The sequence below is a fragment of the Orussus abietinus genome, unplaced genomic scaffold, assembly GCF_000612105.2.
Source record: "Orussus abietinus isolate OABI.00-Male unplaced genomic scaffold, Oabi_2.0 scaffold40, whole genome shotgun sequence".
Classification (NCBI taxonomy): Eukaryota; Metazoa; Arthropoda; class Insecta; order Hymenoptera; family Orussidae; genus Orussus; species Orussus abietinus.
This window is the reverse complement of record NW_019394244.1, coordinates 484,500-508,129: the sequence shown is the minus strand read 5'-3', so window position 1 is coordinate 508,129 and position 23,630 is coordinate 484,500. Positions and strand designations below refer to the sequence as shown.

Here is a 23,630-nt window from a genome sequence, read left to right as displayed (position 1 = left end):
TAGTGACCAGGAAAACTGAGGATATGAAGGGGGGATGAAAATGGGTTAATAAAGGAATTGGAAAATTGGGAACATCCTGGCTCCTTAACCGGACAATTTTCTATATCTTTCTAGGGGGTGAAGGGGGGAATCCTTCGTCGTAGTCGGAAACGGGATTATCGGAGAGATAGGCCTTGGCACACTGAAATTCGTGTCAGTTGGACGCGGCCTGGGTTATACCTCCGATAGGGAGGCAAATGCGATTATCTCCTCTTCCTACGGCGACATGACAAATCTGTTACATTCTCGGAGTCGGATACTGGCGCCGGGCCAGGGCCACTAACTGCTTTTCTTCCAGCCATGATGCACCCCCTTAACCCCTTGGCTACTAAGAGCGCCCGACATTTGGTCCAATATCGCCCGCACGGTCATAGGAATCTCGCCCGTATGTCGAAACGGCTCCGCGTTCAGAGGCTTAATCGATGACTCGTATGCGATATGAAAAATAGAAGAAACACCTCGAAATCCAGATTCAACGGAGGTTTTCCTTCTACATTGCGAAAATAAACATGCATTTAACCGAGGAAATATATTATTTAACTTTTTGGCTACTAAGAGCGCCCGACGTTTGGTCCAATATCGCCCGCACGGTCATACGAATCTCGCCCGTATGTCGAAGTTCCTCCACGTTCAAAGGGTTAGTTTCACATAATAAACAATGCGATTCAATATATAATAATAAACCGTGAAATAACGATGACTGGTATGATAACATCGACTTTTTTTATCGCCAACTATCGAGGGGGCAAAACAAAATCACTCGGGGTCGACTTTCATTTTCTTTCTCCCCATTTCGGGGGGGGGCAATCCCGTAAAGCCAATTATTATTTCATGCCTCTGCACAAAGAGGGGGCGTCGCGACGCCGTGTAGTGCTCTCCTCCGATGGGCAAAGCGAGGCACTTCCGTCGTCGGCGTCAAAGGGACGCCGTCAAACAACGGCTATTTTTTTTTCTCTTTTTTTTTTTTATTCTTTTCCTCCCCCGGATTTAAAAGCTCACGATATGTATATCTCTCTTTCTCTCTCTCCACGCTTATTGCCATTCGTCGGGGCTTCGAAAGCGGGACCCTCACTATTTTAATTTTTTTTTTTAAGAATTCTCTACGATCCCTTTGCACAAAATTACATAAAATTTCATCCCTTTTTTTTTTTCCTTCTATCTCCCTGTACAGCTGGTACAATGGACCGTCCGCAAATTGCGTAATTACATTTCGCCGCTTCCTAAGCTCCCCCCTTTCCGTGTAATGCAATAACGTCGACCCGGTCTTAGGTAACGTTTCGTAACCCGGGATGACATAACCTCGTATAGCGGTCGGGAATGAGAAATATGAATTCATAATTACCAAGATCGTCCCGGCGCGTATATCAATTTTCTCGATATTAACGTCGCGTCGAAATCCCGGGGGCGAAAAATACTTCCCACGAATGAATAATTAATATCTCCATGCCGGGAAATTATGTAACGTTAAATTTCTACGTGGAAATTAAAATCCATATTTCATAAAGAAAAAAAAAAATACTTTTATCGACGTAACGCGCCATGGGGTTCCTTGGGGTTAATTTTTTTTTTTTAACCCGGATCGCGATTGACAACGGGGCGAGAACTAATTGCGGCCGTCGAGGCGGAAGAAAATCGCGCGGGTTGCCCGGCGGCGCGGAAAGGCGGCCGTCGCTATGCACTGTTAAAAAAAAAGAAAAAAAAACCACACGTACCAAATGACTTTTGAATATCAAAATTAATAACCTTCGTAATTTTAACGCGATATTATAAAATTATAAATTCACTTAGAGTTCCGATCATAAATGTATGTCGATTCACTAAGACATAAAATTCATAATTACTCTGCAACTATATCTACCAACTGTATGAATTCATAATTACTCTGCAACTATATCTACCAACTGTATGAATTCATAATTTCGCAGCAACTATATCTACCAAGTGTATGAATTTTTTTTTAACAATGCAAACCTCGGTGCGGTGCTTCCGCGGCGGTTAACACCGGTAAATACCGCTGCCCCCGGCGCGTGCCAGTTTTCCACGGCCAAGTCGACGCGGAATGGCCGCGCGGAATCTACGCGTAAGGGGCTCGCGACTCTCGAATTGTCGCGTTAAATCGATCGATATCTCGCGGTAGGGAGGGAGGGGAATCGAGGGAAACTGAGGTCCGAACCGATTTAGCGCCGGCGTGCGGAATTGGCGATACCGCGGCGTCTCGGCCGCGATATCGAATTAGCGAGGCACCTTAGATAGGCGGCGAGAGTTGCGACATTCATTAAGAGACCCTGGCAACCGGTGGCATTAAGGTTGCCCAACGTGAATCCTCCCTCCCCCCCCAAGGCTCCGCACGAAAAATCGGCCTCGGCGTTTATAGAGCCGACGCGGTTTATTTTCGGCCGCAACGCCGAAGGAGCAGGAAGAAGGCTCTTCTCTCCGCGGTTATGATAAAATCGTTCCTTCCGATAAGGTGCCTAGATATCCGGGCAACCCACCGTGAGAATTTGAGGAAACAAATGATACGAAGAAGGTTGATAAAAAATTTAAAAAATCGGCCTTGTAGAGCCGACGCGGTTTATTTTCGGCCGCAACGCGGAAGGAGCAGGAAAAATCGTCTTTCGATAAAATCGTTCCTTCCGATAAGGTGCCTAAATATCGGGGCAACCCGCGGTGAGAATTTGACGAAACAAGTGATACAAGCAATGTTGATAAAAATCCAGGAGGCACTGATAAAAAAAAAAATTCATAAAATTTACCGGCCGTCCCTTCCCCCCTTCCGAAAACATCCCTCCCGCCCGATCGAACCTCTCCAAGTAATCGCGCCGCAAAGGGTCCAATCAAGAAAGAAAAAGGAAGAATAATAATTAAAAAAAAAAAAGGAGAATAAGAACAGAGAGAAAGAAACACGTCGGTGTCGCTTATGCGCTCGGGGAAAAAAGGAAAGCGGAGGGAAAAAAAAAAGGGAAGAAAAAGAGCAGCGCCGCGAGTGGGTCCCTAATCACCCCTCGGACGGAATCCGCTCGCGGCCCGATATCCCGCGTCGCGGAACGAGGAAAAGGGATATGTCGCATTGTTCCCGGGGACGACGTCCCAACTGGAAAAGTAGGTTGTCGGAAGGCCACCGAGACAATGAGGGTGTCCCGCGACCTAACGAATTTAGCGCACATCGATTCCCCCCCCCAGGGGGTGGAGATATGAAGACGTATCTGGAAACGGATCGGACTTTTCCCTCCGCGCGGAGAGAAGGAGAAAGAAGGTAGAACCCCTTGCGGTATTTTGCAAGAGCAATAAAAAAAAAAAACGAGAGATCCCAAGAGCGCAAAATAATTCCTCCCCCCAGGATGTATTTCCGGAACTGGAACGTGGGGGGGTTGGGAGGGTGAGTTCCATGATTCGATCGCCGACTTATCGATCCCCCCCAGGGGGAGGTTCGCCCCGATCGAAGGCGACATCGATATATTCTATCTAACCCGGTCGAGGGTGCGGGGGGAATTTATTTCTTAAATTAAAAAAGAAAAAATAATAACGCCGGCTTATCGATCCCCCCCAGGGGGAGGTTCGACCTGATCGAAAGCGACATCGATATATTCTATCTGGCTCGGTCGAGGGTGCGGGGGGGGAATTTATTTCTCAAATTAAAAAAGAAAAAGGAAAGACTAATAATACACGTTATTCATATTTATCGATCCCCCCCGATAGTCGGGAGAGATAAGAGGGTTCCTATCTTGGGGGGGTCGCCCCCCTGGGGGAGGCACGCAATGCGTAACCCTCCCCCAACGTGTCCGGCTGCGAGGGTGGAACTGGGTCATAGGCAAGCGAGTTTCCTCGTGCGAGCACAAAGGGCGGCATCGCGGAGGGGGGCCTTTCCCCCTCGCCCCCGCGATTCGGCAAGACCGACCCCCTCGCCCCCGCAGGCGGTGAAACCGCGCCGGAAGCGACGTGCCGATCGGCGGGAAGACATATCCTAACCTGCCTTATTATAATACACATCCTGGTGACATTGGCAAGCGGGCAGAAGAAGAGAGAGAGGAAGAGGAAGAGGGAAAGAAAGAGGGCACCGGTCTAGTCGCGACGCCTCGCCCTGACCTCTCGGTTAAGGCCGGCACGGACACGGCACTGACACGGAACGGACACGGAACGGACGCGGTCAAATCGAGATTTATTTATTATAAGGTTTATCGCTCTGATTAAACGTGAAGCATCCCCCCGGGGGGGGATATCATTGCGGGAATAAAAGCAAATGTAATTCCATCAAGCCGCACGCGGAACGCGAAATTTTCCGTGGTGATTAAAAGCGTCGATTGACTGTCGCATAAATAAATGATAAAAAAAATACATATATATATATATGTCCCTTCTCTTATCCCGCGCTCCTCGCAAATCGAGAGGACCCCCTCCCCCTCTACCGGAAGCACGTGCCAGGTCGTCGAAAACATCCGAATTTCATCTCGGCTGATGGATCGAAAATATATCCTCATTCCGTAGAGTTTCCTATCGAGCGGAAGCTCCGCTCCGCCATTTTCTCCGATTTCCCGCGCGCGTTCTCTATATAGTTATCACTCGATACGGCGTATATGATATGGAATTTCAAAGTCCCAGGATACATCGAGATGTACGTTACTTCTCTGTTTATGTCAACCCGCCGCTCGTAAACGTCCTTCGACGCCTAGCCGGGGATTAAGCCCGGAGACCTAGTTTCCCGACAACGACCAGCGAGGCGTAACGACGCAAAAACCTACGCTAGTCGTCCCCCAGGTCGACTGGAGAAGTCCCAATAAGATAGGCCAACCGTCCCGAAAATTCGAAATTTCGAAAATATGAAAATGCGAAAATGCGAAAATATGAAAATGCGAAAATTCGAAAATTCGAGAAAGTTCCCCAGGGACGATAGCGGTAACAGAACGGGCCTCGGACTAACCAGGATGCGTCCAGTGGTGGTCTGCCCGGAGATGAGTTCGCCGGCCCAGTCCTTGGCCTCGGTCATGAAGGTGCCCTCGAACTCCTTGCCCTGTCGGGCGGCCTTCTGCTCCTTCTGCTTGGGGTCATTAGGGGCGAACTCGGGCTCCTTGCGACAGCAGAGGAAGGCGAAGGCCCTCCATATAAGGACGATCAACAGCCCGGCGAGGAAGGTGAAGATGCTGGAGAGGACGAAGCACCACCATCTCCTAACCTTGAGACAGTCGTCTACCGGAGGCTGCACGGTGGCCTCGACGCACGTCATCCCGGCAGATCCCTGCCCCGGGGTCGCACATTCACCGGCACTGACCAGTCGGCAGTCCGCACTTGATGCGCTTCATAATGACTAATGCGCTGCCGAATCGTCCGGCTATTCCGCCCCCCGCCCCCCGGCCCCCCGCGGCCGCTGCGCTCGACTCTCTGCGCTGGCTGCGCGCTGCGCTACGTCCGCTCGCTCGGGCTCCACTCACCCCACTGGCGGCCGACCGACGGAGATCCCTGACGACCCGGCGCTCTCCCTCTCGCGCCCTCTCGCGCCCTCGCGCGCCCTCTCTCCGCGAGAGGGGAGGCGAGACCCCGACCCGCTGCCCGCGGTGATCAATACGCGACGGCGGACGGGGGCCAATGAGCGCGGACCTCCGAGCCTGACGTCGAGAGCGGCGCGCGGCTACCGAGGTTCGCCGCGCCGCCGCGAGCGGCGCGCCTAGCGCCTCCCTCGCCGGCCGCCATCTTGCCGCCCCGAGGGCGGCGCGATAATGGCGGCCGGTTTGAAATTTAGGGACTCGGAAATCAGTTGAAAGGATTTCATTCGTTGAGGATCGATCGCCTTTCGTTTCGTATGATAAAGGATAATGCGGTAACATGTGACGGTTGATCTTGATATTATGGCAGTGTTTTCGGGTTTTATAACGATTTCCAACTGATCGAGGTCGGCGGAGGGCGGCGGGGGTCTCTTTTAGGGATCGTAATTTGAGGGGTTGGGTAAACTCGATGTGGGGACGCGGGCCGTTAAGGTGGACGCAGGATTTCGCTTTTAATCGGCAAGTTACCTTGGGTTGAGGAATTAGGGAGACGCTCGCTATTCGAAAGAGGACTTTGGCTTGGCTGGAGAATCGAGGATTGGGGGTCGGTGGCGCAGCGACGTGGCGCCATCTTGCGGCGAAACGTTTTGAAAGGAGCGTTCACTGTCCGGCGTATTTTCCAATTTTCTTTCTACTCTCTCCTAGCTTGACCTGTAATGAAAGTATTTCAATTAATAGAAATGATTAAAATGCTGGCAGTTTCCTTTATTGTACATTGCGTGAAAAAAAAAAAAAAAGAAAGAATGTTTCTTCACACCGAAGAAAGTCTTTCCAAGTATACGACGAGTTCGCAATGCTTCGTATGCGGGAACATGTCAACGGCGACAGCTTTTACCGGCACCAAAGGTTCCCCCACGTAATGCTTAGATGCAGGTCTCGCAAAGTCTACGAAGTTCTTTATCGCAGCTTCGGGACCACAGGACACGTATACCAGTTTTTTCAACTGTTTAGTTTTACGCAGAGACAATATAGCTCTTTGATCTAAAATTTTAAAGTAAGGATTAGGATGATACCGATGTTGGGAAGATTATATTTTTAAGGGGAAATTTTTATGCATACGTAATCCAGCTCTTGGCGGATCGACCACTGCTATGATGTCAGGCATCGATGTTCGCTGCACAACCGTCGTTAAAAGATCTTCTGCCTTGCCCACAAAGAATTCACAATTTTTTACACCATTTTTCTTTGCATTCTCCTTCGCATCTTCGACCGCGCTGCTCACCGTTTCCATACCCAGGACCTCCCCACAATACTGAATCAAAACATTTAGTTATGCGATGGAAATTCTGTTGTATTTAGCCGATGGATAAAACAATTCATACCTTAGAAAAACAGAGTCCGATGGTCCCGGTGCCACAGCAGACGTCGAGAATAGCTGTGTTAGTATCGGGTGAAGCCAAGTCAATGGCAGCTTTGTAAAGTACTTCTGCTCCGAGAGTGTTAATTTGGAAGAAAGCGTCAGGAGAAACTCTGAATGTCATATCCATGAGCGACTCTTCGATATATTTCATCCCACTTAAATGTTCCAATGAACCACCACCTTCTCCACCTATGCCCCTGATGATTAAAGTACGTTACACCTAAATCCATTCTTGACGTATAACTATACCACTTGAAATAATAATTCCACTCACTTTCTTTCAATCGTTTGAAAATATAAGGAGGTGACGTTAGCCTCGGCCCCTTTTCCCTTCTCAAAAAATTCCAATATACTCTTTTTGAGCTCGATCACATCACCCTCGCTCAAATCTTGACGATCGATTCCAATTATTAACATTAGATGACCAAGTTTAGATGTTCGGACAGTAAGTTGTTTCCAGTATCCACTGTTATGTATAGGATCAAAGACGGTAAATTTGGAATTTCTAACGAATTCCTCAAAAATCTGTAAAACTAACCATTAAAATCGATTGTAAACCTCGTGTCAATAGAAGTTTATTATTTTAACAGATCTGATTGCTCCACCTTTGCAGCTCTCTTCATATTTTCAGGAATATGACAGAGATCGTCGATAGGGCCTACTGCTGTAGATCCAGCAGCATAACTAGATAACCTAAATCCAATGATAGTTTGATCATCTTTCTCAGCTTTTCCTATAATTTCGTCAAATACCAAATTTTTAATTCTAATCAAGTTATACAGCATTATAATCTATGTTATTAATTCTATCGCTAATAATATTACTAACCTATGGTAAATTCACATTTGTTTCTATAACCTTCAATTTCTGAAGCACTAAGAATCGGTAACAGCTCGCATGGCAAGCCTGAATATTTTTCCCTTCGACTAGCTAACCAATCGGCTAAATTAGCATTTCCTTTCAGAATTTCCTGCCCCAATGTTTTAAGAACTCCTTCCATTTTCTTTTGCTTCAGCTTTAACTGAAATTCACAATTTTATTCCTTCGCTCAATATACCAATGATTTGACGGTTCTTACTTGTTCTGGATAGCTAACGTTCCAAAACGGTGTTGTACTCTGTTTCACCCGCTGCATAGGAGGAATTGCTTCATACCCTTCGCCGTCTTTCCGTTTCTTATAATTACGATCTTCATCTTCGATCTTTCTCTTTATTAAAGGATCAGGCGCAGGTTTAGCCATCTATTTTAGAGGAAGATTTAATTTTTCACAATTAATTACGCTACATACCCTGGTTTAATCGATTTTAAAATATTTCCCACATACTAAAAACGTGTGTATAACATAGAATACATCCGTACCTGTGCAGTTAACTTCGATCCCTTCCACGAGAGCCCATTAATCACTGAAATTGCCTTATCCCGACATTCTGCACTCCGAAAACAAACATACAACCACTCGCTGCCTTTCTTCGGAGGTTTAACCTTACTCGACTGTAATTCCAGTTTGTCGTTGAGTAGCTTTCTAAATTCTCCAAAGCCATAATGTTTGGGCAAGCCTCGTACCTCAATTTTGTACTTCTCCGAGCTAAAGTCCGTCCTGTCCAAATAGGCATACGGATTTCTGCACTTAACCTCATCCTCGCTTCTAGAACCCATGCTGAAATTTGCTGAAATTCGAGAACACGCTGCAGAAATTTACAAACAAAGGCGAAGAGAGTAGCAGAGGTTAATTTCGAGGTTACCTGCAGACCTGTGCAAACCTGCGTAGACCTGATTGGACCTGATAATTGCCAGTGCAAATACTACGATAATATTTCACGTGCCTATAACCAGAGGCGCGGTGGTCGCTTCAAAACGTCCACCATTTTGTAGGAAACGTCTGGAACGTTGGAATTTGAATTCGCGACGTAACGTACAGACAGAAACACGTTTCAGCGTGTCACTTCGTTGTACAGATTTATCCCAATCGAGTTAATTGGTACTGTGATAATTGTTCAAGTAATAGAAGATGAGTTGTGATAATAAAAGTGGTGATAAGAAGACGTGGACGGAGAGTGAACGCCTTGCCCTTGCTGCGCAATTGGATGCCGAATTAGATGAGTACATAAATGGGTTAGAGAAAAGGTCTTATGCGGAAGGATGGCCTGAAGATCGCTGGGAAGAAGAAATGGATAAACATCCGTTTTTTATGAAAGAATCTCCAAATCCTGGGGAAGAATTATCGCCCCTTATGGAAGGATTACAGAAACTTAAGTATGACGAGAGCGAAAATACTCCTGAAGGTCCGATGTAATTAAATAAAACAATCCTGCCATTTTAAAAAGTAACGATAGAATGATGCAATCGTATCATCATACTTTTGTTAACTTAAAATTATCACGTATGTGTAATTATATCCTATCTTTGTAGAATTAGCTAATAATTACAAAGACGACGGGAATTTTAATTTTAAACACAAGAAGTATAGACTAGCTATTTTGGCTTATACGGAAGGGTTAAAAACAAAAAGCAAAGACAATGAATTAATGGCGCAACTTTACAATAATCGAGCAGCGGCACATTTCATGCTACAAAATTACTGGTACGATTAATGAAGCAGTATTCATTTTATATCTGTGACGTAAATTTGAATATCCGGGAGTAACTAAAAACTGCAATTTTTCATGTCTTGCTGTAGGTCGAGCTTGAACGACAATAAACGTAGTTTAAAACTGAAGCCAAAATATCCTAAAGTACAAACAAGACTGGCTTTATGTTGCTTAAAAATTAAAGACTACAATCAATGCATAAGTGTATGCGATGAGTTTCTCCAAGAGTTTCCGACTGATAAAGAAGTTTTAAAACTTAGAGAAGAAGCGGTTGCTGCAAAGGTAAGGATTTTGTCTTATATTTATAATAATTTTCTAAATCCATTACAATGACTTCTTATTGTTGATAACTTAATTTTGTTGTAGAAAAGGTCAGAACGAGATACGAGAAGGCAACAAATCGCTGAAAAGAAAAAGAACCAAGCTAAAGAAAAATTGATCGAAGTACTCAAAGCAAGAAATGTAAATTTGGAATTACCAGAAAAGGGTAATATAAATTTAACCGATTTAGAGCCAAGAGTACCGCAACTGGCAGATTTTATGGTGCACCTGAACGAAGAGAATAAACTTATCTGGCCCGTTCTAATTAAGTACCCAGAATCACTCCAAACTGATTTTATTCAAAACTTTCATGAAGATGAAACGTGAGTGTATTTTTGAAACGTTTAAAATATATTTTTAACGCCTCAATTACTACCAGGCCTTCCAAATGAACTAAGTAATCTTTTAGTTTAACAAACCATCTCGAAATGCTGTTTGAAGAGCCTCCCGAATGGGACACGAAGAGACAATATATTTCTAGTAATGTCAACGTTTACTACGAAGGGAAAGACAAAAGTAGTATTTATAAAGTTGACACTCTTAAAACATTGGGCAGTATTTTATCACACAAAAGGTAAGTAATAAATTGTATAAGCTACAGAGTTAGTGTTAAACTAACAAGTTCATTTATTGTTGCAAAAGGCCGAATTCACATTTTCACATATATTTCAGCTTCGTCATAAGAGGAGGAACTCCAACTTTCCTGATTTTGGTGGCCTTGAGTGAAGCGGAGAAGAAATTTTTATCCAACTATCGATACATTCTAAATAAATGATTGTAAAATTAAAAGAATAATACTATTGTAAAGTGCGTAAAGTCAAAGGGAAATTTGACACTCTGAGAATTTACACTTGCACAGAATTCTATAATAATCCAGAATTCTTTATGCGAATAATTAAAAATTGAAAACCCATTACATTCCATTTCCTTGAAATGTTCCTCGCTTCAAGGACATTTCTCCCCGTAATGTCCAAGAATACGATCCACACTTTCTATTTCTGACAACGAGGAAACGATAGTTTTTGCTTTCCCTTTTTCTTTTTTATTAAAGAGAGAAACCGCATTAATTTCGCCATTTTCAGATGAGTTCATTGCTCCATTACATATTACCGTAAACATTTAATTAGGCAATTTGCAGAGCAGAATCTCATAATCGAATTATTTATAGACCATTCCATGATCATATAATAAATATGCTGGATCGAATTCTGTGAAGGCCATTACCGCAGCGTATTTAAAACAGTATATAATTTAATTTAATTTAGTGCGTAATAATACATTTATCGTCTCTATTTATGGTAAAATAATGGCGCCTGTATAAAACAGGACTTATATGTTTATGGTAAACATTTAATGTCCATTATTTACACCACCTTGTATTTATGTGGTGCTCGTAACATCCGCTCGCATGGCCAATAATTTAATGTAAATTAATTAATTACCGTCTTAACATTGTCAAAATAGACCTGGCGTTCAATTGTAATTATACCTGAAAAGCCAGGGGTCATGAGATAATCACTGATAAGGAATTAGAGACACGTTTCTTTGTACACCACAAAGTCTCTCCTCCTGCATAAGAGTTAGAGGAATATAAAATAGGGTCTTTCAATTTGTAAACAAACCGTGTCATTGCGGGTTGTGCCCCGAATGAAAAGAGGCTTTTTCCAACTGCGGGATGACGCATTCAGACTTTTAATGCTTGGCATTCATGGCACCCGGCTTTTAGTGAGGACTTGTGGGCCTTTCATGAAATATTTTTCTGGCCAACGAGAACTCACGATATCTTCCTCCGTCATCCATTACTTCCCGATCTTTCTACTCAGTCATCGGAATTTCTTACCCTTTAAATTGTTGAAAAAATAGTCGCCATTTCGAGATAGTAAAATGAGCAAGATAAATGATATCAGAAGGGCGTAACGAGTTTTCGCTCGAATTAATCGGCGAAGTAACGTTAAATCCTCACGGATTCTAGAAACATGAAATCCGGCGGAGCATCTCGCCGGGCATAGCTGGTGAGGAAATAAAGGAAAGCATAGTTCGTAGGAAGGAATTGGAAGTAATGGCGAGGGAAGGTGCGGGAAGGCGCTCGTCGATGCGCCTGGGTAGAGAAAGGGCGCCCTCTGTTCGTCCTCGGGGACCTTCGGTCGTCTCCGGGCACCTTCGGCTCCCGGCCCTTTGTGCTCGAGCGGCCGGGCAAGATGGCGGCCGGAGAAAGACGCGGCGCGATTGGTCGTTACGGGGCGCGGCGCGAGTCGGTCGCGCGCCGGCACGCCGCGGCGCGGCGCCTCCCGGTCAGTCGCTCTCGAGCCAGCGAGGCGTGCGGGTCGTCGGTCGTGCTGCGCAGTCGCGAGTACACGCTTTCGGCGGCTGTCCGCCGAGCCAAGATGGCCGCCGTCGGCTCGGCCCGCAGGTCCGCCCGCTGATCGGCCAGTCCGCGTCCGCCGGCACCCCTGACCGCGTCGGGCAACCTTAACGAGTGAATCCGTGCGGTGCGCGTAGAAGAATCTCGCAGATTCCCGGATACCCGTCTTCGCATCATCGAGGATTCGCACATTCGAGTTTTCACCAGTGCCGGGAGGAAAGGTGGACGCACGGCGAGTGCCAGAGTGCGAGGGGAGGAAGATATCGCCCGAGTGTTCTTCTTCAGCCATTTTCCCGTGGTTTAGTGCTGCCGCCGCCGCCTTTTGTCTACCCCTGCCGAACGGATTTACGCGATCTACTCCTCGGATTCTTAACCAGCGGTGAGTCTACACCTCGGTGAGTGAGAATTGTGAGATTTTACGCGAGGGTGAGATGGCATCCTGGTGCGTCCCCCGCCCTAGCGGGGGTGGCTTATCGCAGCCGATAATACCGTGGCGATCCCTGGCGGTGCGTGCCTCCCTATCGGTGATTTCGACCCCTGCCCTCGTTAGGTATCACCGGGTCGTTTACGTTTCGCGTTTTAACGGGAGTACGAGACGTTAGGACGGTTGGAGTATCTCGATTCCAGAAGTAACGACACTCTTGGAAACTGTTACACCTACCGCGGTTAACGGGAGATTATTTTAATCGCGATTAGTGGAACGATAATAGTAGAAACGGCGATTAAGTCATTACTTGAAATAGGGTGGTTAATATCTGATAGCGCGCTAAGTGACCCTTCTGAGTGTACTTTTCTCTTTTTCTTTAATTACAATAATAAGAGTTCCCACTCCAAAATAGCCCGAATAAATTCTGGGGACGTCTATGGTGGCGGCGGCTTTTAACCGTTCGACCGTTCAAAAATAGTCCTCGTCTGGATTCCAAGAGTGTCGAGGATTAGCGAGGCCGTCAATGGTAGCAGATGAGAAAGAGGGCCGAGATAAAAAGAGGCTTCGCCCTCGATTCTTATCGGACAAGTGGAGGCCGTGGTGTTCTTCCGGCACTTTTTTTTTCTCCCCCTTTTTTTCCCTTTAAATTCTCACGACTCGCGACAGGTGTTAAGGTGTCATAAAAGGGTCATTCTATATATATATATCTGTGTTTACATACATACATATCAATATTAATAATACTTTCCTCCAAACTGGATATATAGAATCATCTGATTTATATATATATTTTAATTTAAAAAAAAATTGGTTTGATTTTTTGTACCTTTACACGTGTATAAGAGGAAGTGAGTCGATTTTAAGATTGGGATAAAACAGTTGATCCGCGTTTTCCGCCACGCGTGAACGAGAGCGTGTCAGGAGGTACGACCGGTTAATGCGTGTGTCATAACTCGCCAGACTTGTCATCGCGGTTGTTGTGTTCGTTGTCGTGGTAGTCACGTGCGGATAAACGAAGGCTAACCGTTGCGGAAGAAACGGCCGCGGATAAGTCGTCAACCCTGGATCAGCTGATTCGAAACTCTCGACTACGGTCGCTGATATTGTTTAGTATACCAGAGCGGTTTTTTAATGTTTAAGAAATTTAAATAATTGTCAATCTTCGCGTTAATGTTTATTTGCACTCTTTAAGTAGTGCATAATTTATCAAAGGCGTGGATACAAATTAAAAGTCAATCCTGATCAGCTGATTCGAAACTCTCGACTACGGTCGCTGATATTGTTTAGTACACCAGAGCGGTTTTTTAATGTTTAAAAAATGTAAGTACTTGTCAATCTTCGCAATAACGTTTACAGACACTTTTTAAGCATTACATGATCCATTATATGCGCGGATATAAATTAGAAGTCGATCCTGATCAGCTGATCCAGAAACTCTCGACTACGGTCGCCGGGTACCGCCTACTGCAAGAAACGCGTTTATCGGCTCGTTATCGCGAAATCTAAAATACTTATCAATTTTACGGCAATATTTTTTTTATAATAAATAAATATTACATAACTCACCGCGTTTAGGAACGTTAACTAGAATCGCAAGGTCGGATATAAATCGTCAAGCCTGAACAGCTGATTGTGAAACTCTCGACCGCGGTTGTCGGTTTAGTAAAGAGCGTTTACAGGGACTCGCTTTCCTGGGATTTAGGCATTTCTATATGTCCTCGTCCTCGAGACCGAGGGGAAAAATCTTTACCGCCGTTTTCCACGGTGGAACCTTCGACCGTTGGCTTTTCCAATACTACATTTCGTTCTTTTTATTCGGACATTCTTCTCCGCGAGATTACTCGAAAGACATTCCTGCGACCGTCGATACGTTATCCCGACGTCGTAAGTTACTTCCGGCTGCCCCCCGGAAGTGCACCGAGGAAATCCTCGGTACTTCCGTCCCAATTAAGAAATGGCCTTGCAATGCGACGGCGCTAAAAATTAAATAAAAAATCCAATTAACGTTATTAAAAAAAAAAAATTCATCGAACCACAGAAATATCGTCTTTTAACACACATGTAAACACGTGAATATTTTTAAGGAATGACGAATTAATTTCCGGCTCGCGTTCAAAATTGTTTATAATTTTACGTTTACAATGTGGCGGATTCCAGAGATGCACGATATACGTGTTCGCGAGGTTGCTTTTAGCGCACATGTGGATTGTGTAAAAAAAATTGTTAAGTAATCTGGCGCTTGGGTTGAGAAAATTTTTTCCGATTTAGCCCTGTTTAATATTAAATTTCTGCCGTGGATTTATTTATTTATTTTTTTTATTTAGTAATAGAAGAGCGCGACATATTTTGCGCTCGCGTACAATACTAGAGACATATACGTTGTAATAATCGCGTTACGTGACGTCAATACGTCGTGTAATATTTATTATTTATTATACACATTGCATTTACCCAACCCTGCGTACAGGATTAGTTTGATGTTAAATTTCTCCCGTGGATTTATTCATTTTTTTTTTTTTTATTTATTTAGTAATAGAAGAGCGCGACATATTTTGCGCTCGCGTACAATACTAGAGACATATACGTTGTAATAATCGCGTTACGTGACGTTAATACGTCGTGTAATATTTATTATTTATTATACACATTGTATTTACCCAACCCTGCGTACGGGGCTAGGCCAGGGTCCATATAACCTCCGTGGTTGCGCGACTCGCGGCCGCGCCGAGTGGAGTCGCCTCGGTAGGGGAGGGGAGGGGAGAGGGGAGGGGCGATCGCGCGATGCCGCCTCCTTGTCTACGAGACGCCTCGCTCGGCCGAGGCGTGTTGCCGTCTCCGATTCTACGGGGAGAGCGCTCGGAATGCCGGGGCTCCGCCGCTAATGAAATTCCTCGGAGATTCTTCGATTGGGACGGTGCGTGCCTGGACCCCTCTCCCCCGTGCGTCATGTCGGGTGACCTAACCTCAAAGTCGGGCTGGCATTACCGAGGAGACTCCGCGATCTTAATTCAATGTCGAATTGGCGTTTATGTACCGTGTCGGGTTCTAACCTAGAGATCGGGCCGACATAACCTCAAAGTCCCGTCGGTCTAACTTGCAAGGGAGATCTCTCCGATTTTTGATATTCCTTTATTAATATGTACAGTAGGCTAGAAACTATGCGACAGGTATTTTCATTTCGTTCGACAAATTAAGAAAATTATATTCTTCATTTCTCGTTACGAGATATCTTTTCCAGGGGATTGGTTGAAAGGTATGTTTTGTTCTTGCGGGGGAAACTGCCGAATCGCCCCTTACGGGCCTTACTTTGGATCTCACCCCCTTAAAGTGTCTAATGGCGGATAAAAAAGAAATACGTGTACCTTAATTTTCAGTACACTGTGACGTATTGTTAGAGAAATGAAATCGGAGGGATCGACCTGGTATACCTTCCTTAGAAATTGAAGGAGACCTCGACCGCCTGTAACCGAGGGACAAAGACCTCGCGTAGCCGTTCCTGGATAAGCGCCCTGGCCATTATGTCTTTATTTTAGCGACGAGGGGTTATGCACCCCGCGGAGGCCTTTGTTGCCGAACGCGGAGACCTTCGGGAGGGGGGGGCACTTTTGTCCGCGAATCGCACCAACAATGAGACCGTACCTCTCGCGGATCGCGAATGTTTCCTTTGCTTTAATTCCACCTAGGACTGGATCGAAAAGAAAAGGAAGTAATTGCCAATCTGGCTCTCGCACGTGGTATATGAAAAAAAAAAAAATTCTCCCTGTACCTCCTAGACGCGATTGTTGAAAATATTTCTGTATATAATTTTTTTTTAATTTTTTTATTAATCCACTCTGACCGATTTTTCGCACCCTGGGGGAAGTTTCCATCACGGCTTAATTACTGTAGCGAGTAAATTCGCTTTTTTGGCGCCGAACGTTTTTTTTTTTTTATGGTACTTCTAGCGCCGGCAAAAATTCCGCTGCAATGAAAAAATAAATTTATCCGCGCTTCGTGTAGTCTCGGTACTTTTTTTTTATTTTTTTTATCGGGTTGAAAACGTTTTCGGCGATTATCGGCGGGGATTGTTAATTCGCGAGAAAAGCCGAAGATCGTCCTTTTGTCTCCTTGTATCCGGAGGGTCCCTTTATTCAGGTTCTCTCCTATACCGGAATTACCGTATAACGACGTATGGCCGTTTAACGGACCGTGGAAACTTGTCGGCGGGTCTCTGTTTATAACTGTTTTATTAATTCCGATGTAGGGTAAAACCGGTATGAGAGATCGGACCAAGGCCGACGCGGCCTGGTGGAGTCGAACTTGATCTTGTACGGTTGTAGATTATTTATTATTAAGAGGTATAGGGAGGAAGAAAGTCGATCTTGGTCTTGTACTCTTGAAGAAAAAAAATATGTTTATTGTTAAGAGGCTGATGATAAATATTAAGGAACATTTGGAACGTCATGTTTATCATTTCACTACGTTCCTGTGCCCTGAAAGGGTTAGAATCGCTTGAATTCGTTACGGAGCCATTTCGACATATGGGTGAAATTCCTATGACCGGGCAGGCGATATTGGACCAAACGTCGGGCGCCTTTGGGCGCTCTTAGTACGCGAAAGGTTAAATAATATATCCCTTCGGTTAAATGCATTTTTATTTTTGAAGTATAGAAGGAAAACCTCCGTTAATTTCATATCGCATACAGGTCATCGATTAACCTTTTGAGCGCGGAGCCATTTCGACTTACGGGCGAGATTCCTCTGACCGGGCAGGCGATAGTCGACCAAACGTCGGGCGCTCTTAGTAGCCAAAGGGTTTGAACATCCTATATGGCCGCCGTCCGTCTCGAATCTCCCCATCGCGGCTCATTTAACCTTGCCTCCCTGCCTTTATTCATTCTTTCCTCCTTTATTTTCTCATTTTGCAAATGATCGGCCAATGAAGATATTCCGAGTCTCTTTCCCCTTCCTCGCAGTCTGGGAGCTGTCTCTGCGCATCGGCGTTTCGTTGGAGAAAAAATGAGCCCGACACGAGACGAGTCCAGATCGGATCGAACGATAAGATCGACGGGGCCGGCCCTTCGATCGTGCCTCATCGATCACCTCCTTTGTTTAAATTCATCGGTTTCCTCCCAGGCGAGATTGTCCGCGCTTGGCCGGTCATGCGGCCGACCCGCGTTTACAGGGGGCGGCTTGGCCAATTATCCGCACGCGATGTGTCTCCACCGGGGAGGATTTTTAAACTTCTCTATCGGTGATGGCTTTCGGTCCGATATCCTTCATTTAGGAATTCTTATTGATGACAATGACGTTCGCACGTGCTCCTCCACGTGTTCACCGCGAAACTCGAGTTTTTCATGAATTAATTAATGCACTTCTAGCTCGATATCCTCGATGTAAACGCTTATGGGGATATACATGCAGAGTTTAAATTCCATGTTCTTGACCTACCCTATGTGTCGATATGCATGCAAACCTTTGATTCAATTTTTTTTTTATGTAAACGTGCTCTCCACGTGTTCACCGCGAAACTCGAGTTTTTCATGAATTAATTAATGCACTTCTAGCTCGATATCCTCGATGTAAACGCGTATGGGGATATACATGCAGAGTTTAAATTCCATGTTCTTGACCTACCCTATGTGTCGATATGGACGCAGACCTTCGATTCAATATTTTTTATGTAAACGTTTATGTCATCCTTGATGTGCATTATCGACATGTAGCAATGAGGGCATTCTTGCTATCCGAGAATTATTTTTTTTTTTGTTCAAGTAAACCACGCCTAAAAATGCAAATAAATGTCAAATAAGATATTTTTATGAAATCAACGTGATGGATTTCACCGTAGAGCTTGAAAGAAACTCTGGGCAGAGTTTCGTTGCATGCATCCTCGGTATGCGTCGGTTGCACCCGATGCACTGTTGCGCGAGTGCGGGATTGAACGGAAGTTTTAATCAAATTAATTCCCCGGCCCGGAACTCTGAATGCGAAATCTGAAATGTTGGGAATACGATTCGACACCCCCGGGTGAAAAGGTCGTGTACGGTTTAGAATTGGGAATGTTTTACAGGGGGTCGGGGAATAAAAAAAGAGTGTCGCAGCAAGGGGAGAAACATTGCGACGTGATCCGATGGCAAGGGGGAATCGATATCTCGAATACTACTGCGTGTTCCGAAATCGAAAATACCCCCGTTGCTTCGAGTGATAACGAAAAATGAAAAAACCAACTCTCGTTTTTAAATCCCGTCGAACACGGAGCCATTTCGATATACGGGCGAAATTCCTCTGACCGTGCAGGCGATATTCGACCAAACGTCGGACGCCTTTAGGCGCTCTTAGTAGCCATGGGGTTAAATAATATATTTCTTCGGTTAAATGCATTTTTATTTCCACAGTGTAGATAGAAAACCTCAGTTAAATCTCGATTTCGAGGTGTTTCTTCTTTTTCATATCGCATACAAGTCATCGATTAACTTTTTGAATACGGAGCCATTTCGACATACGGGCGAGATTCCTCTGACCGTGCAGGCGATATTCGACCAAACGTCGGGCGCTCTCAGTACTTAGGTTAATCCCGTTGAAATGTCTCCGTAGATGAATAATTCCTATTTTAACCACCCTACGCTAATAAATAAAGTAAAAATGGGAAGTGGTTCTAGTTAAGGCGATGCGAAAGTTTCATTAGGTGAGGCTTAAATTGAATGTCTGTACATCGAAGAGTATGTCCTCGGTATGCGACGTCTCGAAACGCGTTATAAGGGCCTGCCGGTGCACCAGCGTGGATATTGCGTAAATGGAAAGGCTCTGGATAAACCCACGGAGGAATTCGAGACGTCCGGCGAAACGGAGTCTCATCGTTTACCCGGCGGGACGCGTACCGAAACCTCGCTCGAGTCACGCCGGACACTCGAGCCGAGGCGCTCCCCTCCCGGCGTGGCGGAGGGACGTGGTACGAGCCACTCTTCTCTCCTGGGCACTCACCGTAGAGGAGGGACGGGGATTATAAAAAGGCCTTCACGGACATACCCCGCGTAACGATGATACGTAACCTGCCCTTAAGGTGAAGCGAAACCCCCTTCAAATCGGTCCATTCTAATACAACAATTTTTTTTAAGGGTATCAGACCGAACCGTCCGAAACTTTGACACGTCACTCCTGATCACCTAAGAATGGTCCCGACACGTTGAAAAATTTGAATTTTTCAAAATAATCTCTTAAGGTGAAGTGAAACCCCCTTCAAATCGGTCGATTCTATACAACACTTTTTTTTAAGGGTATCAGACCGAAATGTCCGAAACTTTGACACGTCACTCCTGATCGTCTAAGAATTGTCCTGACACATTGAAAAATTGGATTTTTGGAAAAAATTTAGAAAAATTGAGAGAAATCTTTATCGACGTCGATCAAGTTCCTCGACGTGTTTCACTTGACCTTAACGAGAAGTGACAGAAGTTTTTCGGATATTTTTCCTGTAACTTTGAGGGCAATTTATGGGCGTATATAAATTCGGTAATCGGCTCGGGATTTAAATCCCGTCCCCCGTGCGGCTTATCCCGCGGGAGATCAAAGCTCTCTCTCACAAGAGAGAGAGAGAGAGAGAGAGAGAGAGAGAGAGAGAGAGAGAGAGAGAGAGAGAGAGAGAGCGAGCGGCGGTATCGAAAACGGACGAAAATTGCGCCGGCGGTCCTGAAAATAAAAAAACAGAGGAAAAAAGGGAAAAAACAGGCGATAAAAGGCCCCGGGCCGCGTTTCCTCTTCCTTTTTCGAAATCCGGTTTCTGCTCCACCCCCGGCGACGGCAACCCCGCAGACGTACCCGGGAGAGAGGAACAGTTGGGCGCGCAAGGTCCCTACCATAACCTCCAGCCGGTAGGAAATTCGGTGAGCGACGTGGCAACGTCGCACGCTCGACCCTCCCCCTGACGTCCGCCCGCCCGCCCGCCCGCCGCGGCTCCTCACCGACTGACCGCCTCCCTCGCCCCGCCCCCTCGATCGAGCCTCTCGAATTCCGCCGCCGCGTCGTCCGTCTCTTTCTATTCCACTCGCATGCCCATCTTCTGTCTCTCTATCCTACGTCTACGTGGTTAGCTATCCTTAGTCGGGGTTTTCTATCTCTAGGGGAACGGGGTTTTTCTCCGCGATGAGAAAGGAGAGCCATGGGACGAGGGATGTTCAGCGCCTCGGATAGTAACGAGGATATGTCTCGGTAATTTCCGGATTAATTGTTTTTCATCCCCTTCCCAGGTGGTTCTCTATGTCTTTCGAGGTTTCTCGAGGTTTCTATCTCTATTTCGTTTCCAGGGATTTTTTTTTTCTTTTTTTTTCGTCCCACGTGGAGCTCTTCTTTTAGATGCACGTAGTGCCCTCTCTCTTCCTCGCCCTTCGCGACGCTCTACCTTCTCTCTCGCTCTTTCTATCCTCGATAGAAAGATTTCCACGCGGACACGCGACGGCTCCGCGCCGCAAACGATTTGAACCTTAACGGGACGTTTAACCCGCGAACCGGCCTGGTCAACCGTTGGGACATCTTCCCACATGTTTTATTTTATCGAGGTATGGATAAGGGAGTCGTCCCTTCGGGAGAGCGAGATACGAGTCGGACATCTCGAAAGCGGTACTGCTCCCTTTCGACCCTTGCGAGCCGCCTAAATTGTGTGAACACGGAGCCATTTCGACATACGGGCGAAATTCCTCTGACCGTGCAGGCGATATTCGACCAAACGTCGGGCGCTCTTAGTAGCTCAAAAAGTTAAATAATTTATTTCTTCGGTTAAATGGATTTTTATTTTCGCAGTTTAGAAGATAACCTCCGTTAAATCTCGATTTCGAGGTGTTTCTTCTTTTTCATATCGCATACAGGTCGTCGATTAATCCTTTGCACGCGGAGCCATTTCGGCATAGGGGCGAGATTCCTCTGACCGTGCAGGCAATACTCGACCAAACGTCGAGCGCCTTTAGGCGCTCTTAATAGCCAAATGGTTAAGATAAAGAGTCAGTATATTCCTATATTCGTCGCTACGTTTATTCAAGGGGTCGCTTCTCGAATTAAAGGCTCGGCGACCTTATGCAAAGTGTTTTTGAAAATATTCCCGCGAGAGGGAAATGCTTTTTTTTCTTTTTTTCTTTTTTCCGATGCGGCCACTCATGTTACCGGATGTTTCGGCGAACAAACATACCGCGAACGTGCCAATGAATTTCCCGTAAAACCAGTGGAGGTCGTTTTGCTCGCCGAAACATATTCAGGGCATTCCGGCGTGAAATAACGCGCGTTGCGTTTAGGGGAGATTTTTCATTCTTTTTTTTTTTTTTTTTCATTTTTCATACGCGCCGAAAAATCCCATACGTCCTATAGTACTCGTTCCAATTGATGGAACGTTAAACATGCAATTATATATGCATAAATTCATTAAACCAATGAAATGTATTTTTTTTTATTTCCTTTTCAACAAGTCCGACTTAACATTTCGGGATGACATGGCGGCGAGTCCAAACAGCGCGTCGAAATGGAGGTTCATAATCCGAGCCGAGTGGATTTAACACTTAATCCCGGTGCTTCGGCACTTCTTTGAAAAGGCGAGAGCTTCTTTTTTCCTCTCTTTCGCTCCTTCAATCCGGCCTTCCCAGTGGGCAGCCAGAAGTCGAGCTTTCAAAGTACTCCATTCGGAGGGAGGACCTCGAGGAAGAGGGAAGAGGTTATCTTTTTTTTCCTTCCGTGATTAAATCAGGTCCGCGAGAGACCTGATTAGTCGGGGACAGTTTAACCACTTGAAGAAATTACACTTCCGCGAAGGAAAAGTCGGCTTACGGGGGGAAATGAATTTTCTACTACGAAATCGTATGTGTCATGTAATAACATTATACCATGTAATGAAATTCCCATCGTATTAAGGTGATTTTAAGGTATCGTTTATGAATTTTTTCTACGGGCTGGGTGTATACAATCGATTGAAACTTGACAAAGACCTATGAAATTTCTATTTTAATTTTTTGAACGAGGAGACATTTCGACAAGGGCGAAATTCGCCTGACCGTGCAGGCAATATTGGACCTTATGTCGGAAGCCTTTAGGCACTCTTTTTCTTGCGCTGAGATTGTTAATATTCTAAAAATTTCCGTTTAAATGTTAATGTCTAACATTTGAGCTCGTCATTGATATCTCGATATCGGATGCACTTATGAATGGCCTTTAAATTGCATCTCGCGACTCGACAAATTTTTAATATTCTAACAAAAATTCTAATACGATCGAAATGATAGTAAAAAAATTCCCGTTTAAATGTGAGTCTAACATTTGAGCTCGTCATTGATATCTCGATATCGGATGCACTTATGAAAGGCCTTTAAATTGCATCTCGCGATATGACTAAAATTTTTAATATTCTAAGTAAAATTCTAATACGATCGAAATGATAGTAAAAAAATTCCCGTTTAAATGTGAGTCTAACATTTGAGCTCGTCATTGATATCGCGATATCGGATGCACTTATGAAAGGTTGCACGGCCTTTAAAATGCATCTCGCGATGCAACATGGCTAAGAGGTCCGATATTCTCCGGCATGAGTCATAATGTTCCTATGTGAGCGTTGGAATTTTTCCCATCAGCTTTCCTCCATACATTCCGCACTTTCGCAATGCTCCAAGGTAACAGTCTTCCTTTCACGATACGCACTCGAGAATGGTAAATGTCAAGTAAAGTCTAAGTAACAAACCGACGCCAATTAAGAGGGGACTTGCGAAATTGAACGAACTGTCTGCGCTTTATCGTTTGCACATTGAGCGCGCACTTGTCGAATTCCTACGGGATGAAATCATTTTCTTCCTTAGAAACGCGTTTCGCATTTGCGTTTCTAGGGAGGAAAATTTTTTTAGCCTTGGCTTTTTCTCGTTTTCCCTAAATTCGCAACCTGAATCCTTCTTACTTTTTAGGAACTAGACAGTAAAAAGTCAGGGACCACCTAGTAAAAAATAGTAAAGATCTTAAATTCTCCCTAGAAACGCAAATGCGAAACGCGAATTTC

General features: G+C 45.1%; 4 protein-coding genes across 28 annotated transcripts in view; 2 read left to right on the top strand and 2 right to left on the bottom strand.

Moving 5' to 3' along the window:
- The window catches only part of LOC105704327 (calcium-activated potassium channel slowpoke), a 66,395-nt gene extending 60,944 nt beyond the window's left edge, over positions 1-5,451 (bottom strand). For all 19 annotated transcript variants that reach the window (XM_012433432.1, XM_023432915.1, XM_023432953.1 and 16 more), the window contains exon 1: positions 4,955-5,451. In XM_012433432.1, coding sequence (XP_012288855.1) covers positions 4,955-5,257 — 303 coding nt within the window. In that variant the 5' untranslated portion in view covers positions 5,258-5,451. The remainder of the gene's footprint in view (positions 1-4,954) is intronic.
- Positions 5,452-6,263: 812 nt separating this feature from the next.
- LOC105704329 (tRNA (uracil-5-)-methyltransferase homolog A) lies at positions 6,264-8,763 on the bottom strand. The gene is made up of 9 exons (XM_023432964.1): positions 8,676-8,763; positions 8,293-8,600; positions 8,012-8,173; positions 7,762-7,954; positions 7,539-7,666; positions 7,208-7,458; positions 6,896-7,130; positions 6,633-6,825; positions 6,264-6,554 (listed from the first exon to the last, which is right to left on the bottom strand). Exons 2-9 carry the CDS (start codon positions 8,587-8,589, stop codon positions 6,325-6,327), a joined length of 1,689 nt encoding a protein of 562 aa, XP_023288732.1. The 5' UTR covers positions 8,590-8,600; positions 8,676-8,763; the 3' UTR covers positions 6,264-6,324.
- A 45-nt stretch (positions 8,764-8,808) lies between these two features.
- LOC105704419 (tetratricopeptide repeat protein 4) lies at positions 8,809-11,338 on the top strand. The gene is made up of 6 exons (XM_012433635.2): positions 8,809-9,215; positions 9,343-9,514; positions 9,611-9,803; positions 9,888-10,165; positions 10,252-10,416; positions 10,515-11,338. Exons 1-6 carry the CDS (start codon positions 8,942-8,944, stop codon positions 10,615-10,617), a joined length of 1,185 nt encoding a protein of 394 aa, XP_012289058.1. The 5' UTR covers positions 8,809-8,941; the 3' UTR covers positions 10,618-11,338.
- An 829-nt stretch (positions 11,339-12,167) lies between these two features.
- LOC105704383 (proline-rich transmembrane protein 3) overlaps positions 12,168-23,630 on the top strand; it is a 30,893-nt gene continuing 19,430 nt past the window's right edge. For 4 of the 7 annotated variants that reach the window (XM_012433555.2, XM_012433552.2, XM_012433554.2 and 1 more), the window contains exon 1: positions 12,168-12,583. The gene's annotated coding sequence lies outside the window, so the exon portion shown is untranslated. Of the gene's footprint in view, positions 12,600-23,630 lie in introns of all 7 variants that reach the window. The other 3 variants (XM_012433551.2, XM_012433553.2, XM_012433549.2) reach the window with 1 other exon arrangement.